Genomic DNA, 16,985 nt, shown 5'->3' on the forward strand with positions numbered 1-16,985 from the left:
ATTGACAGAGCCTGCATGGAAAAAAAAACTGGTTTCACTTTCCAACAGATGTAATTTACCTTAAATAATTGTATCTCAATCTCTAAATTGAACTTTAATCACATACAGGAGGCTCTTGCAGGGTCTAGCAAGCTATTAACATAGCAGGGGGTAAGAAAATCTTAATTAAACAGAACTTGAAATAAAGAAAGCCTAAATAGGGCTCTCTTTACAGGAAGTGTTTATGGAAGGCTGTGCAAGTCACATGCAGGGAGGTGTGACTAGGGTTCATAAATAGAGGGATTTAACTCCTAAATGGCAGAGGATTGAGCAGTAAGGCTGCAGGGGCATGTTCTATACACCAAAACTGCTTCATTAAGCTAAAGTTGTTCAGGTGACTATAGTGTCCCTTTAAACAACTTAAAAAACTTTGGTGGAAAAAACAGATAGCTATTTTTTTTTATCATCTAACTTTTTCCTAATGTGTCCTAGAGGGATTACATTTCGTCCTTTGCTGCTCGACTACAAAACTCCAATGATCTCAATGCAACCAGGGGCCAGGCTTGGGATACCATCAAAAGAAGAAAGAGGACCTCTCACCATCCCACGTTACCCTGACACAATCACAGGAAGTTCAGGATTGAGGTCTCCTGCAATGAAACATCTGAAAGCCAACTATAAATACTGAATGTTTAGGAATTTGAGAATAACTCAGCTGGGGAACTCCGCCAGCTACAATGACTGACAGGAGAGGAATTCCGAGCAGCACACAAATTGTTTACACAAATACAACTCCACGCAAGCATAAAAAGAAGATTCTCAGGAGTGCGGAATGTTGGGCAGGAGTCCAGATTCAGAATGCAGTACGAGGCTCACTGCCTGGTACAGCCAGAGATATTCTAAACTACAACTCCCATAATGCGTTGCCAGCCTTAGGGGCTTATACAACAAGTAAAGATCTAACTTTTGTCCGTCCCCCAGCACGGAGTGTTAACTGTGCCCAGCAGAACCCCATTATAACTGCAGGAACAAGAAGGTGCTGTCAGACATGTAAAATCTCTCATAATGAAGGCTCTCTACGGGAGCAGAACGTCAGCTTTAAATCACTTTATCCAAATGCCAGGCATAAACCACACCCAAACCAGAAACGTTTTTCCCAAATGATGTGAGCTGGTTTGTGGGTCGGGATGCCTAAATCATTCCTGGAGGAATGGACGTAGAATGCTTTAGGAAGGGCTGAGTGGAAGGAAGGAATGTAAGAGCAGTTTGTGTACTGATTCAGGCCCGCAAAGCACGAATCCTCAACTTTTTACTCATTCACCGGATTCCAAAATGAAAATACGGTAATTACAGAAATGTCACCCATAATAAAGAGATCAATAGATGGGGCAACACTTAAAGGACGGTTATGGACCACATCACATAACACACATATAAATATATACATTATAGATCATCCAAGGAGAGGGGCACTTCGAGGATTAGTAAGAAAGTTTAATGCAAATTCTTCCGAATGTGCCTCTCCTTGGATGCTGTAATTTTGAAGGCTCTAGAAAACTTGGCCAAGTGAAGAGTTGGGCCTTTGTAGATTTACATATTATATATATATCAGAACAACAAATAAACGTGTGTGATGGAAAAGGTTTGCAGAAAAAATTCTCTCATTTATTTACTTTTAAAGAAAGTTAACTGGAATAAACTTTGAGGCTTGTGGTATGCTTTACATCTCTTTCACATATATGAGAAACTGGGGTAGTCCGCTCAGGCCGCAATCGTCCAATCACAGGCTATCACAATGACCAACGAATAAGGAATCCCAATTGTTTTTTTTTTTTTTTTTATTTGGGAATAGTAGTATTTTGTTAAACACCAAGTGTGTGCAAGTATTACTTTTTAATTCATAGTCTTGAAATATGTTGGTTTTTTTTGTAAATAAGATTTTTTATTGAATGGTTGTTGTAGTATACAAAGACTTATGCATGAGGATCAGACAGCGTGTATGGAGACTCGCAGGTCTCTATAATATATACCATGCACCTTATGCTTTTGTGTGTGCACGCAGGCACACCAATTTTTCCCTTTTAGGTTTATTTATTGTTGTATCACAAGAAGAGTTCTGCATGGGGATCATATTGTGTGCATGGAGACTCGCAGGTCTCTTTCGTAGTTTCCGCATACCATATGTATCTGTGCGAGCACGCAGGCTCCATGGTTTTTATTGCTGTGATTTGGCTTGCGGGCCTCCTGTCTTGTGTGGTCTGTGTTCTCTCGTGCCCATGCTTTGCAACCTTCCCTTTTTGCTATCTGTGACGTGTGTTTCTTCTGTTGCTATGTAGGGTCTGCGTGACTATATGCGCGTGTCCGGTGGCCTCTTATCTTTGGGGTCTGGTATTCCCCTGATTAATTGCTCTATTGCGGTCTGGTGTGTATCTCCCCACCTCCGTCTCCCTGTGTTCTTCTTAGCTGTTAGTCTGATCAGCTATCGTCTATGGGTGTCTGGCAGTTTGTTATTGTGCGTGGGCGGTGTCGTGACGTGAGGTAATGTCCCTATTCTACTCGTCGTCCGCCTCATAGTTTTGAGCTGTTTTTGCATTTCCTGCGTGTGTTATCTTGTCTGGTTTTGTCTGTTGCGTTCATGTCCCTGCGTGTAGGTTTGTACGTGTTTGTGGGTGTTTGCAACTTTATTGTGTCTCTGTCATTCTCTCTGCGTGTGATGTCTACGCCTGTTGTTTCTTTCTATATATCCCCTTGCGTGTTTATCTGTTTTTCCCAGATTTTTAGGGGGTTGGTTTCCGCTTGCTCTTTACTCCTATTCCGCTTTCAGGTCCGTCAGGTGGACTCCCTGCGGTTTCAACCTTCATCGCGGTTGTGTGTGATGAAGCTCTTTTTTGGTGTTTGCCCTGGGGTTATATAGGGAGGTCGGGAGGGGTTGTGGTAGGGTGGGGAGAGCTGGGGGTTGAGTCTGCCATCTCCCTCGGTGCGCCCGGGCCCGCCCCCCCCGACACACGTCCCACCCCCCGTCACAGTGCATCTCGTCTTCCATCTCTACTTAAGTGCTGTATAGTATCCAGGATGTCCACCTCTCCACATGTTCGTCGCGTCTCCCTTGGGAATCTGCTATTTTCGCCTCTGCCGTCCTGATGTCTTCTACTCTGCGTGTCCATTCTTCTATCGTGGGTGGGTTTTCCCGTTTCTAGTGCAGTGGGATCAGGGACTTGACAGCGTTTAGCAGGTGCCTCAGTATCGACCTCCTGTAGGGGGGTATTGGTCGTTCTGTATTATGTAGAAGGGCCGCTGCCATCGTCAGGTGTGTGGGTTCGTCTAGTATCGGCTTGATTTCCCGGTGGATGGTCTCCCAGAAAGGTTTTATTACAGTCCCACCAGATGTGTCTTAAGGTGCCGGGTTTCTCCCCGCATCTCCAGCAGGTGTTTGGTATTGTCGGGTTGTATCGGTTGATCAGGGACGGTGTACGGTACCAGTGTGTCAAGAGCTTATAATTTACTTCCTGGTAGTGGGAGCTGGAGGCACTTTTGTGTTGTAGGGTTAGTATCTTCCCTCATTGGTCGTCTGTGAAGGTCTCCTCCGTCCAGTCCTCCCATTGTCTTTTGTATAAGTTGTTGGCAGTACGGTTTGACGTCAGTAAATTTTGATATAATGCAGAGACCCTACCCTCCAACTCTGGTGTCTGTGTGCATAGGTTTTCGTACCATGTTAGTTCTCTGTGTATCTTGCTTCTGTGTGGTAGGTTGTGATAGTAGTGCTTAAGTTGGATGTAGTGTAATTGGTGCATTAGCGTGGGTGTTGCTTCACCCGAAATGTCCCTTAATGGTTGGGCTCCCGTATTGTTCAGGACTGTGTGTATTGGTATGTATCCATCTCGGTGTAATTGGTGCATTAGCGTGGGTGTTGCTTCACCCGAAATGTCCCTTAATGGTTGGGCTCCCGTATTGTTCAGGACTGTGTGTATTGGTATCTATCCATCATCCGTGCGAGGAGTTTGCCCACTTTATTAGCGTGCCTGTAGAAAAATTCCCGCGATCGCAGTATTGTTCTGGCGTGTTTGCGTTCAAGGAGCTCTGCCAGTTGTCTTCTGGTGGTCTCTGTAGGTCTGCTCCTGTTGGTCGCGTTTGTGGGTTAATTCCAGGTCGCTGATCTTCTGTGTGAGATCTATGATCTGGTGGCTAGTTTCTTTCTTTCTTTGGGTGGCTATTCTGATGAGGTGGCCTCTGATGACGCTTTTATGAGCTTCCCATACCGTCATGTCTGATACTCCTTCTGTGACATTTTCATTAAAGTATGTATTAAGGTGTTCCGTCACCTGTGCCAGTATTGCCACATCTATCAGCAGGGAGTCATTTAGCCTCCACGAGGTTCTTGTCGGTCTGAACAATGGCGATGTCATACACACCTGCACCGCGCTGTGGTCCGACCACGTCGTGGTGAGGATGTCAGCACTCTGGAGGTATGTGAGCCCCTCTTGTTGCACAAATATATAGTCAATCCTGGTGTACCTGTGATGTAGCGTGGAGTAGTAGGTGTAGTCCCTTCCCTCTGGCTGTAGCGCTCTCCAGGTGTCTACCAGCCTTATGTCTCTAAGAACTTTACGTATGGTTTTAATCGTGGCGTCTGGAACGCTGCTGCTTCCCGTGGTGGTATCTTTTCGAGGGTCCAGGGGTACGTTGAGGTCCCCTCCAAATAGAAGGGATCCGTCCGTGAATCTGGATAGCTTTGCCATTGTTCTCCTAAGGAAGCTGGCTTGTCCACTGTTTGGAGCGCAGGCCGTAGCGAACGTGTACATTTTCCGCGCTCTCTCTCCTTTGATGAAGAGAAATCTACTTCCCGCGTCTTCCATCTTCCATGAGGGTGAAATGTAAGTGGGATGCCAATAATATCGCCGTCCCTGCTTTGCGGGAAGATGGGTTATTGCTATAAAAGTTTGTTTGGTAGTAGTTGTCCCGTAGCAGCTTGTTAGTTTCTGGTCTGAGGTGCGTTTCCTGTAGGAGTGCAACTGATACATGTTGCTGCTTGAAGTTGCGAAGAAGGTGTGATCTTTTCTCCGGGGTGTTAAGGCCCCTGCAGTTTTGTGTTCGGATCACTAGGGGCATCGGCGTGTACGCCATTTTGCTAGATCCCAGGATCTCCTTCTGGTTGCTGTTCAGTGAGTCCGCCTCTGCGAGGGCAGAGGTTTCCACGTCAAGCGGGCGGGTGCGAGCGCCGCTCCGAGGGTGGCTACTCTGGACAGAAGAGAGGGGGTGCGGGACACGCTGAAGGGAGGGGAGCTATAAGTTGAGGAGTAGTGTGTGTGGGTGGGTGTGTGTGTGTGTGAGTGGTGCGACTATGTGTGTGTGGTAGGTTGCGTCGGAAAGCTGTGTGTGTCCCCGATCCGCCGATGGGTCGAAAGGGTTCATCCCGTGCGGTCGATCAGGGGTGTCGCGGTACCCCGGTATAGGGTAGCACAGTGTGTCTGGGTAGATAGTCAGTGCCGTACCGCCGGTCAGTTCTCCCGGCTAGGCTTCGGCAGTGGTCTCCCAGTGGGTATTCTACACGGGTCGTGTGTCGGGTGGTGGCCTGTGCCTTTCGGGGTGTATCTCTCCCGTTATGTCAATTGGTGTGGTGTGTGGTAAATTATTTGTGTCCCGCGGGTCTGCGTTCCCGCTATATTTGTCATTTGTTAGATGCACACATGCCATTTCGTTTTGTTTTCTAAAGTGTAACCTTGTCGATGGGGTAGGTTATCTGGTACGCCGTGTGTGGATGGATGGCTGGCTTGTCTGCTATTGAGTGTCTTTATTGAGGTATCGTCTCCCTCCATGTCAGGTCGTCGTCATACATGGTGTGTGTGCTGATGGTCTGGTTTGCGAGTGGTGTGAATCCAGTAGAGCATGGGATGTCGCGACTGTGTGCACGGTGGTCTTCCTTAACACTGGCTGAGCCGTTCCGGGGGGGGGGCACGCGTGCACCAGGGGGCCCAGGGCCGTCTAGCATGGTTTTCCTGGGTCGTCTGTGTCTGCCTACAGGTAGTTGGCCAATCTCTATGTGTCCCTTTATGTCGGGGTTGGGCAACAGCTTGGTGTTGCTACATGTATGGTGTGTGCTTCAGCAGGTTTAAACAGTTGAAAAGAGTTGCAAGTTTATCCTTCATAGACATTCCAGGTATGCCGTGGCTTCCCTCCCCTATTTTTTTTCTTCCTCTCCCCATTTACCTATCTCCTATGCACAAAGAACATCAGCTACCACTGGAGCCAGGCTCATACGTTGCTAATCCAACGGGGAGACGTCATCATCACCATTCACCACCAACAAGATGCGGCAGAGAACCTACAGGCTCTGGGCCTCCCCCCAACAACACAGGCAACGGGACACTCGTATCCTCATGGCTGGAACCCTGCAGCCACCCTTGACTTTGTGCCTAGGCCAACTACTTCGACCTCTCGGGCTATGGCCACGGCCTGACCCAATAGTGCCTAGCTAATAACCTTATAGCACTTACCCTACGTTACCATCTTTCTAGCCCTCCACTTAGTGACAGAAAGCACTACGTCAACACCCGACTGCCGCACATAATACGATGTCCCTGCCCTCCCGTCCCCTCCATGCCTCAGGGTAAATCAGGTGAATTAAGTATACCTTCCTGACCAGCTTTTCAAGAATAATCCCAACCAGTGTAGATCGAGGGATGGCCCATGACAACGAAGCCCACACTCCGACTCAACGATATGCAAGACTAGTCAGTCCCTATGTTTAGTTAATCTTTTTGACTGGTATTACACAACAGTTTAATCTACCTTAATTCAAAAAAATGTGCAATGTTATTCATGGCTGACCATTGTTATTACATGTTGCATGGTACGCTAGCAAATGCTGTTGAGGCATTTCGAGCAACTATGTAAAGTATAATGTTTGCACCAAAAAGAAAGAATGAAAAAAGAAAAAAATTAAAAAGAGCAAGGTTTATTAAACCAAGCCATGTGGTGCTAGGTCTTAAAAAAAAATTCAATACATGTGTTAAATACTGCAAGGGAGTCCTAAATTCGTACTAAAGTTTATACCATGTACAAGTTAGGACATGTTAGTTAATTGCCAATTGTCAACAACATTTTAAAAATACTTTGAAAACTACACTTAGGACAAGACAAACCACTTGATTTGGATATTGAACTGCAAAATATATTTTAAAAAAATGCTGATTTGGAAAATCTTGCTTATAGTCTCAGTTTGGCTATTTGTGTCTAAATTTTAATCAACTACCAAATGCATTGACTTCTAGATGTACCTCCAGTTTTTAGAGCAGCCTTTGCATGACCGATGGCCTCCCAAGGAGATGGGATGTCCAGGAATACAGCATCTGCAACGTGAGACACTCCAAATCCACTTTTACACACGTCCTGGTTTTTCACGGTGACTAGGTGGTCCACCTTGTGTTGCTGAAATTCTTCCAATGCCTTCTCGGCTCTCTGCTGGTGGAACTCTACTGTGTAAAGATGGCCGGTGGGAGCAACTGTACGTATGATAGCATGGGACAGAGAACCACTTCCAGTACCTAAAATAAGATGACATGGGAACAAATGTCAAGAGGCTGAAATAGGTAGAACTCCATAAATCAGCTACCTAGAGTATGGATACCCGGCTATCCTTCCTGGAAGGCTTCATGCAGTATTTATTTCAAATGCCAGGAAAACATGATTTAAGAAAATGTGTCAAAGTCCGAATAAAAAAATACGAGCACAACTTAAATACTTCTAAATTCTCATTAATTATGGAAAAATGTATCCCCTTTTACACAAATTTGAAATTGTCTGCAGTTTAAATGCAGATTATTGTGATGTTTAAATACGAGAAAGCTGTTAGAACTCTCAAATGCTCCATAAATGCAATGCTCCAACCCAAAAATAAAAATAAAAAAAATAAAAAAAGGACTTACAGATGGAAAAGTCACCTAATGAATAGTACCTTGTCAAATCTTAATGGCGAGTTCGGGGGTGGAGGGAAGGGTTGGAGGTTTTTGGTAAGTTTCCTAAAATTCTCTGAGGCTACTGGATAAAATGATGTAACAACAAATACTTGCTCTCTGTATTTATTGCCAAACGCCTCAATAAAACGGTTTAAAGATGGGAAAGAGGGACATAGAGATTTCGGTATAAAGCAGACACTGAACATACTTGACAGTTAGAACTACGGACACTCATTTGCCATTGCTTCTACATGTTGATTAGCTTTTTTTTTTTTGATAGCAGTAACCAGCACTTTTCTTGCAACAAGAAGAAACATGGAACCTTAAATTTACAAAATACAGCTTTTAAATTAAAAGCTATGGGTTTTCTCGTTTTATTTTTTTAAATCTTGCAGCAGCTATATGCCAAAGAGAGAACCCTTGACTTTGTGTTACATTTGAAGAGTTTATCCATTAATGCACTTAGTCCCCTCCGGCAGATATAAATAGCCACCGTACGTACAGAAAGAGACAATATTTTAGCAGACATTAATGGAAGAACCACCATTTCCATTTCAGGAGAGATTGATTCTGTAGTCACATACAATAAAGATGTAGATCATCAAAGATCCACAGGAGAATTCAAACAAGGTCTAATGCAACAAATGTGTATGAAATGATTACCTGAGTTATGCTAGTATTTTATACGGTTTAAATAAATTAATGCAGCCTACGAAGTCTGGAACAGTCACTGCCCAGGATTCATAACATTTTGTTTACTTATTAAAAAGGTAGAAATTAACACCTAAGTACGGAACTGGGTACCATCTCCAGCTCCTTGTCAATCATAGTTCTAGGTTGTGTCCTTTGCGGCCTGCAGTCAGCATAGACGACGTATAGAAAGAGGAGGAGAAACGGAAATTATGTATCTGTCTCTCCTCCTCCAATGCCATGTATCTACAATGCAAACAAGTGACCTCGAGGGGTGGGTTTTTGCACATAAACAATACAAAGACCACACAAGTGGCCATTCAATATGGAGAAAACCATTGTTCCTGGTGGTGATCACAGCTGCCATACGGCTTGGGAACCTTCAGAACTTATATTATGTTAAGTTCTCATATACTGCGTAGATTCGTCTACTTCCTTTATTTCATCCAAAAGATTGATTCTACCATAACAATGAACCAAAAAAAAACACGATTTAAAATGTCTTATCAGATCTCGATGGAAAGTGAACAGTCTCTTATGCTCATTATGTTCTGTTTAATTTGTCCAAGATATTGGAGTTCCTTGAGGTGCATCACTATGTTCTACTGCCCAAGATCTAATTCTTTAATAAAGTCTAAAAACTTTGTTTGTTTGTTTTTTAATCTGGGGGGAGGGAGGGGGGGGTAGCCCTTCACACTTTTTTGAATCAGACCCAGGCTTCACGTTCCCTGCATAACTTGAGTGCCCAGGTAGGCTCCGGTCTGGTACCGTAGTCTCCGTATTGATAAGTATCCAATTACAAGAATAAGATTTTCTGCTTTTGGAAATCCAAGATGCTTTAGAAGAAACATGGCATAGGTGCGACTTCCATTGATTATATAAAAAAAAAAATGGAGCTTGAATAGGATGAAGACGTTGCCTAATTTCCCATTAAAATGGCAGATGTCATATTAATACTTTCATTGCTTGTCTGCCACAGCATAACGGAGATTGCTTCAAACTGAGAACGTCTAAATATAGTTTTCTGCTTTGCTCATCTGGAAAGGAAAAACGTGGAGATCTTTTATATTACAAGACACGGACACTATAATTCTTGGAAATCTTAGATGAGACATTGTCTCCTGTAACAATGATTCGTGGTCTCGGTGAAAGGAAATAGTTTTACAGAAATGGTTCTGTAGCAGATCATGGCATGTTACTCTGGAAATAGATATCTTCATGGGAGCTGTTGTCAATACCATAAGAATCATTCTAAAATGATAAAATATGAGGAACAGTTAGAAAGTCAGTGCTCAAAACTGCCAATGACCCTCTCTGCCCTGTGTTCTTTTGATTTGAAGGAATTAGGCCTTTTGCAAGACACTGGAAGTCCTTACACTAAGCGGGAGGACGTCCAGCATCATTTCACAGAAACTACGTGAAACTGCAGGAAGTGCCTCTAGTGGCTGTCTGGGAGACTATAGTCACCAAAACAACTTTAGCTTAATGAAGCAGTTTTGGTGTATAGAACATGCCCCTGCAGTCTCACTGCTCAATTCTCTGCCATTTAAGAGTTAAATCCCTTTGTTTATGCAGCTCTAGCCACACCTCCCTGCATGTGACTTACACAGCCTTCCTAAACACTTCCTGTTTAATCTAATGTGCGTTTATTGCAAATTCTGTTTAATTTACAAAATATTTTTATCTCCTGCTCTGCTAATAGCTTGCTAGACCAAACAGGGGTCTCCTGTGTGCAATCAAAATTTAATTTACAGAGCAGGAGATGAAAACTTTTAAAAGTAAGTTACATCTGATTGAAAAATGAAACCATTCTGTTTTTATTATGTCCTTTACGGCCAGGGGAGGCATGGTTAGGGCTGCATAAACAGTAACAAAAGTGATTTAACTCATAATTGGCAGATACATTGATCAGTGAAACTGCGGGGGCGTGATCTCTGCACCCAAACCGCTTCATTAAGCGAAAGTTATTTTAGTGACTATAGTTATCCCTTTAACTTAGTAATGTAAACATTGCAGTTTCTCTAAAACGGCAATGATTTACATTGCAGGACTAAGTGGGACAGAAACACTGCACCTAGACCCCTTCAACGAGAAGTGGTATGTGTGCCTATAGTGCCCCAGGAATATGTACTGTTCAAAAGAGGACAACTACCCATCTGAGTACTGGGCAGTGAATATAGAAAGGCTTTGTATGATAGACTGTGTTTTCAACATAATTCATTATGTAACTCTAATTTATGGTTGTGCAAAGACAAAAATGTATTGATGCTTTGAACATTGAACATTAAACTTCTCCTTGTTTGGAAAATGTTGATCTACTAGTGAAGCCGTGCAATTTGAAGGTCAGATCTCCTGCACTGGATCGGTTGATAACTATAGAGCAAAGATGTTGTAAATTGCCCTGATTTGTGCCAATAACAAAATGTACACAAAACCAAAAATGTCTGTAGAGAATGTGTTTACCTTCATAAAGGTAGGATTGTTTAAATGGCAAATTGTGCAAAAATCTGTTCCTCTTCCACCAAGATCATCAGACTTGGAAGATCAAACATGTACGGGGAAGAGATTTATCTACAAATTTACTCAGCACAATGTATAGATATATTCTCATAAAGTGACACTGTAGAGTTGACTAAATAAAATGCAAATGGTGGAAAATTGTACGCCGTGTTTGCAAAATTCCAGGGAAATCCTTAAACTCTTCCTCCGTATTCACAGCTTTGGCTATTTTAGTTTAAAATGTTTCAATTCCGTTTTCAGCTCACCAACATTCATTTCCTGTTTAGTAAACAGAAAGTAATGTTTAGAATTCGAGGTTCACTTTAAAAAGACAACGAACGCAAACACAAGAATGATTCATCTACTATTCGTATGTTCCAAAATCTGGTCTTTGTTGCTTAACAGATCAAGAAAAAGACAACACGTTTACAAGAGGACACTAGGTGCCTGCGCAACATAAGTTATTTATATTATAAAGAGTCATTCTGGGGCATGATGTGAACAGTGGTCCAATAAGCAAGAAAAGGTCCATTTGTTTCCATGGTGAGGCATCAGTTGTTTTTTTTTTCTATGACTTTATAATTAGAGCCCCAATGTATCCAGAAACGAAACGGTTTCCGGACTAGTCTCACAAAGTATTTCTGCGAGGCATATTGATTTTTCTCTCTCACATTACAAAGTAAATTGCCCTCAGACTCATATCTGTAGAGGTTGTGGGAGAGAACGCACATATATTATGCATGCTTCGAGCATTGGACCCTTTCGCTCTTAAAGTATTGTCTGATTGGCTTTCACAGCTCGGAAGCATCCCTTCGGTAAAGAAAGAGTCTTCACATTTATATATGTAGGTTTCTTATAACAACTACAAACAACTGTCGCTCCAGTATAAATTTGCCGAGTCATACAGGGAGATAGGGACGTAAAGAATAAATCAATGTATACTTGATTATATTGGTATAGTAAAATATATGGAGAAATCCAAAAACAGGCTTTGAGCTATCTAGCAAAGCACTTAAAAAAGGGCTGTAAATACTAGATCTCATCTTGTGTGTAGGGGTCACTATTCCTTCTGTATTTCTTGGCCTATACGGTACTCTCTTATTTTCTAGGACGATTGTACAGCGCTGCAGAAAATGTTGGCGCTTTATATTACCAGTAGCAATAAAAAATAATCACAGAGAAGGCATTTTAGCTCCAGGTTTGTCGCTCATTTTATCTAATGCGTGTAGATTTTTAAAGTGAAGCCGTTTATGTGATAATTTAATGGAGAACTGCCAGTTCTGTTGAAATTACACCCCTGAATAAAACACTGAAGATTACCTAGAATGGGTGTTATCCCATTTTATTTCAGGCATCGATAAGACTTCTGATGAAGCCTAGGCGATAGGGTTGAAACGTCGCTGGAAGGGAAGAAAATAAACGAGGATCCAGGCACTCAAGGTAAATCCAAAGTGAGCAGATTTATTGGAGCAGATGAAAGCAACGTTTCAGCCTGCAACAGGGCCTTTGTCAAGGGAAGAAACTGGAGGAGGAAGTTGAAGGTGATGTCCTGAGAACCCACAGAGCCCGTTGCCATTTATCGGTGATACTATGTAGAATTATTGAGAAGTTTCACAGTATATCATAATGAGGTGGAACAGCTCTAATCATTGAAAGATAAAGCGTTACTCCAAGCATCACAACCGCTACAGGCTGCAATGGTGGTTGTGATACCAGGACCGGTTCCCCAGTAATGAGGGTTCTACAGCAGGCTCGGAGGTTCCCTGGTGATCACATTTACTGGAATTATTAAAGAAACTAAGGAAAAAAAAAAAAGTTCAAAATAAGTAAACTATTTATTTAAGCTCATAACTCACACTTGCTGTTTTTTGTTTAATTTTGGGGTGTATTATTTTGGTTGAGTGTTTTATACACTTGAGTTTAGTTTGCAGCTGATTTTCACTACCACAAATTTATCGCTCTAACAATTCGGTTGGCTCAAAAAAAAAAAAAAAAAACATATATTTGTTAACTATAGTCCCTCGTCAGTGTGACATTCTGACCGTTGATTCCGAAAGGGTTAACCCAGATCTCACAGCAGTATGTAGAACACAAGCATGCAGCCACCCTGTCACAAACGCTTTGTCCATTGTTTGGAGAACAATGTCTAGTGTGACACCAGGCGTTATGCAAATGAAGACTTCTGAGCACATTGCGACGTGCAGTGTAACGTGTCTCTGGAGGGGTAAGACTGATGGGAATACAGTTTGACAGCTTTCAAACTTTTCCTTCAATGTTTTGAGTAAAAAAAAAAAAAAATCAATTGCTAATATTAAAATACTTGTATTTCTTTTCCCTTATTTACATAAAAATCCCTTAAAGGAACACTATAGTCACCTAAATTACTTTAGCTAAATAAAGCAGTTTTAGTGTATAGATCATTCCCCTGCAATTTCACTGCTCAATTCACTGCCATTTAGGAGTTAAATCACTTTGTTTCTGTTTATGCAGCCCTAGCCACACCTCCCCTGGCTATGATTGACAGAGCCTGCATGGGGAAAAAAACTGGTTTCACTTTAAAACAGATGTAATTTACCTTAAATAATTGTATCTCAATCTCTAAATTGAACTTTAATCACATACAGGAGGCTCTTGCATGATCTAGCAAGCTATTAACATAGCAGGGGATAGGAAAATCTTAATTAAACAGAACTTGCAATAAAGAAAGCCTAAATAGGGCTCTCTTTACAGGAAGTGTTTATGGAAGGCTGTGCAAGTCACATGCAGGGAGGTGTGACTAGGGTTCATAAACAAAGGGATTTAACTCCTAAATGGCAGAGGATTGAGCACTGAGGCTGCAGGGGCATGTTCTATACACCCAAACGGCTTCATTAAGCTAAAGTTGTTCAGGTGACTATAGTGTCCCTTTAAAGTTTGTTTATAAGAGAGCCCACCAAATATTCTATTTATTAGAGAGTCCAAGTATTCCCAAGCACACATACAGTGCAAAATGTACCGTACATTATATGGAATTTTGAAAGAAACACCAGATCTCTTTTTTTTTGGCTCGAGGATAGTACGTAGAGGATAGTACGTAGAGGATAGTACGTAGAGGATAGTACGTAGAGGATAGTACGTAGAGGATAGTACGTAGAGGATAGTACGTAGAGGATAGTACGTAGAGGATAGTACATAGAGGATAGTACGTAGAGGATAGTACGTAGAGGATAGTACGTAGAGGATAGTGGTGTAAGTTTCATTGAGTGCCAAGAATACCAGAATTGAAAGGGTTTTTCCAAGCCCCATGACCACTTCAGTGATTTGAAGTGGTCGTGGTGCCTGGAGTCTTTTTGTGCAGTGTTTTGCTATGAAATGAAATCCTTTGCTGCTGGAAGTGTAACGTCATTGGGGCGCCATTAACCAGCCTAGAACAAGAGTTCCATGCTGGCTAATGTCAATTCCGTGTTTGAATGCCTGGCAGGGTTGGCATTCAGATTGTGCACGTCACCGGCTACAGAGTACTCTAGGTGCACAGCGGGGTCCCAGATAAGATGGCAAACTGTTTTTCTCATTACAGGAAAACAGGGGTAGGGTACTCCTTGCATCATAACCACTACAGCGGGCTGTACAGATTATTATTCTTGTAATAACCCTTTAACGAGACAAGACAACATTTATTAAATCCAAAGATACTGCGATAGAAAAGCTTTATGGGCCAAGGTACAGAGATTTCCATTGCTATATGTAATAAAACGGCCAGTCTATATCTGCTGTGCTTTGTACAAGTAAGCTATGAAAAGTACACTGTCAAGGTACTGCCACAGCTTATTGCAAATTCTATCTGCAGGGAGGCACTCGCCAGACAAAAGGTGGAACAGCTACCATCACGTTTTGTCAACCGCCACTAGCACAGGGCGTTAGATAACACTGCCCGTGACACGCAACTGCAGTAAAGGAATGTTTGTCATGAAGTTTGTTTGTTTTTCATTTAGAAAGTAGCCGAATACACACTAGATCTTGAATTCCCAAACGCTGGTCAGGTTTACTATTAAAACATGCTATTTATTTTACACTACAAATTATTCTAAACTTTTTATACGGAACATAAGAAAAGGAGAGCGAGTAATCAGCAATAATTAATGCATCTTTAATATGTTCCATCGGCTGCAGAATCAAAAAGTAAATGTATCCATTTTAAATATTGTTAGTGAATACAAACTAGGCATTTTTTTGTTGTAGTTGTTGTTTTTTTTGTGTGTGTGTAATTTTCTTTTTCTCAGCAGTTGCAAATCGCGTGTTTAAAACAAACGTCCTAACTTTTAACAACGCACAAAAACAATGCACAGAGTTTAGTGTGTTTTTGAAAGAGGGTAAAATGAGTAACTGTAGCACTTTTTGCACCAATGGCTGACTGGGCCTTGCACGATACAACTGCTACGATTCACGGGGAGACTGACTGTTAGCTAGCAACAAAATGGGACATTGTGTATAAACAATGGGCACCCCAGGTACCAAAACAACAATTATGCATTTTAAGAATATTTTGGCTTAACTAAATGGAAACAGACTCTATAGATCAGAACCAAAGATCTCGATTGGTCTGGCTATTTCCTGGAATGGGCAGGGCTTAATTTTGAAAATGTAAGATCTGGGTTTTGAAACAAAAGGTCACTCACTACTTTATATTTAATTTTTTTCTATTTTTCTCATTTAATAATCCGTATTTGCTCGATTATAAGACTTCTGAAAAAAACTTCTGAAAAAATTGACCTCGTCTTACAATCAAGGCTGGGATTTGCAGGCAGTGGCGGATATATGGGGCAATTCTGCCGGGTGCAGTGCTGCAGACTGAAATATCTTGCGATCTCAGCCAGATCAGAGTGTTGCCACAGGTTACCAAGGCAAAGCTCTGACTTGGTCTGTAGATAGCCAAGGCTTCAGACAGGAGAGCTGCCCACAGGGAGCACACTGGACCAACAGGTAATTGACTAAAAGGTATTTCAATTTGGGGAGGCTGGATTCTAAAACACAGCCTACTCACACACTGCCCTCCAACACTGCAACCCCCACCCAGACACTGCCCCATATACACACACTGCAACCCCCACCCACACAGTCACCCTTCCCAACAATGCACGCTATACACACACACACACACACACACACAGACACAGACACTGCACCCGTCACACACACATACACTGCCCAACACTGTAACCCCCCCCCACAGAAATAATAACACTCTGCCACATTGTCACCCTACCACTCAATGCCCCCCATACACACACACACTGCACCCCTCACACTCACATACATACTGCAAGTTCTCACACACACACAATGCCCCAAACACTGCACCCCACATCCTCGTGCACCTAAAAGGTAGGAAACAGGAGAGTGGCTTAAAAAGTGTACCTTTTGCCTGTATGTGTGCAAAAAAGTGTACCTTTTGCCTGTATGTGTGCATATGTGTCTGCATGTGCGTATGTGTATGTGTATCATTATGTGTGACTTTGTGCCTGTGTATCTGTCTGTCTGTGTGCATACGTGTCTGTATCTGTGTCATTCTGTGTAACTGTGTGCCCAAGTGTGTATCTGCATGTATGTTATTCTGTGTGACTGTGTATCTGCAATGTATGCCATTATGGGTGACTTTGTATCTGCATGTGTGTCAGTGTGTCTGTGTGTGTGTGTCTGTATTTGATTTTTTTTTATATTCAGGCATTTTCTTTTTTTAACAAGATTCAAAATTTGGGCAGGGATGTCTTATTATCAGTTATCTTATAAATCGAGCTAATACGGTATCTATAAAAATTTAAAAATGAGTATTCCATCCAGCCAGGCGTGCCCCTTTAACATAAATATTTTCTTTGTCGAGCAAGCTGC

At 42.3% G+C, this 16,985-nt stretch overlaps 1 protein-coding gene across 1 annotated transcript in view; it reads right to left on the minus strand.

Moving 5' to 3' along the window:
- The window catches only part of TRMT61A (tRNA methyltransferase 61A), a 44,746-nt gene that overhangs the window by 14,984 nt on the left and 12,777 nt on the right, over positions 1-16,985 (minus strand). Inside the window, exon 3 of the mRNA XM_063440507.1 lies at positions 7,254-7,520. Within this exon, the coding sequence (XP_063296577.1) occupies positions 7,254-7,520 (267 nt within the window). The remainder of the gene's footprint in view (positions 1-7,253; positions 7,521-16,985) is intronic.

The sequence above is a fragment of the Pelobates fuscus genome, chromosome 13, assembly GCF_036172605.1.
Source record: "Pelobates fuscus isolate aPelFus1 chromosome 13, aPelFus1.pri, whole genome shotgun sequence".
NCBI classification, from domain to species: domain Eukaryota; kingdom Metazoa; phylum Chordata; class Amphibia; order Anura; family Pelobatidae; genus Pelobates; species Pelobates fuscus.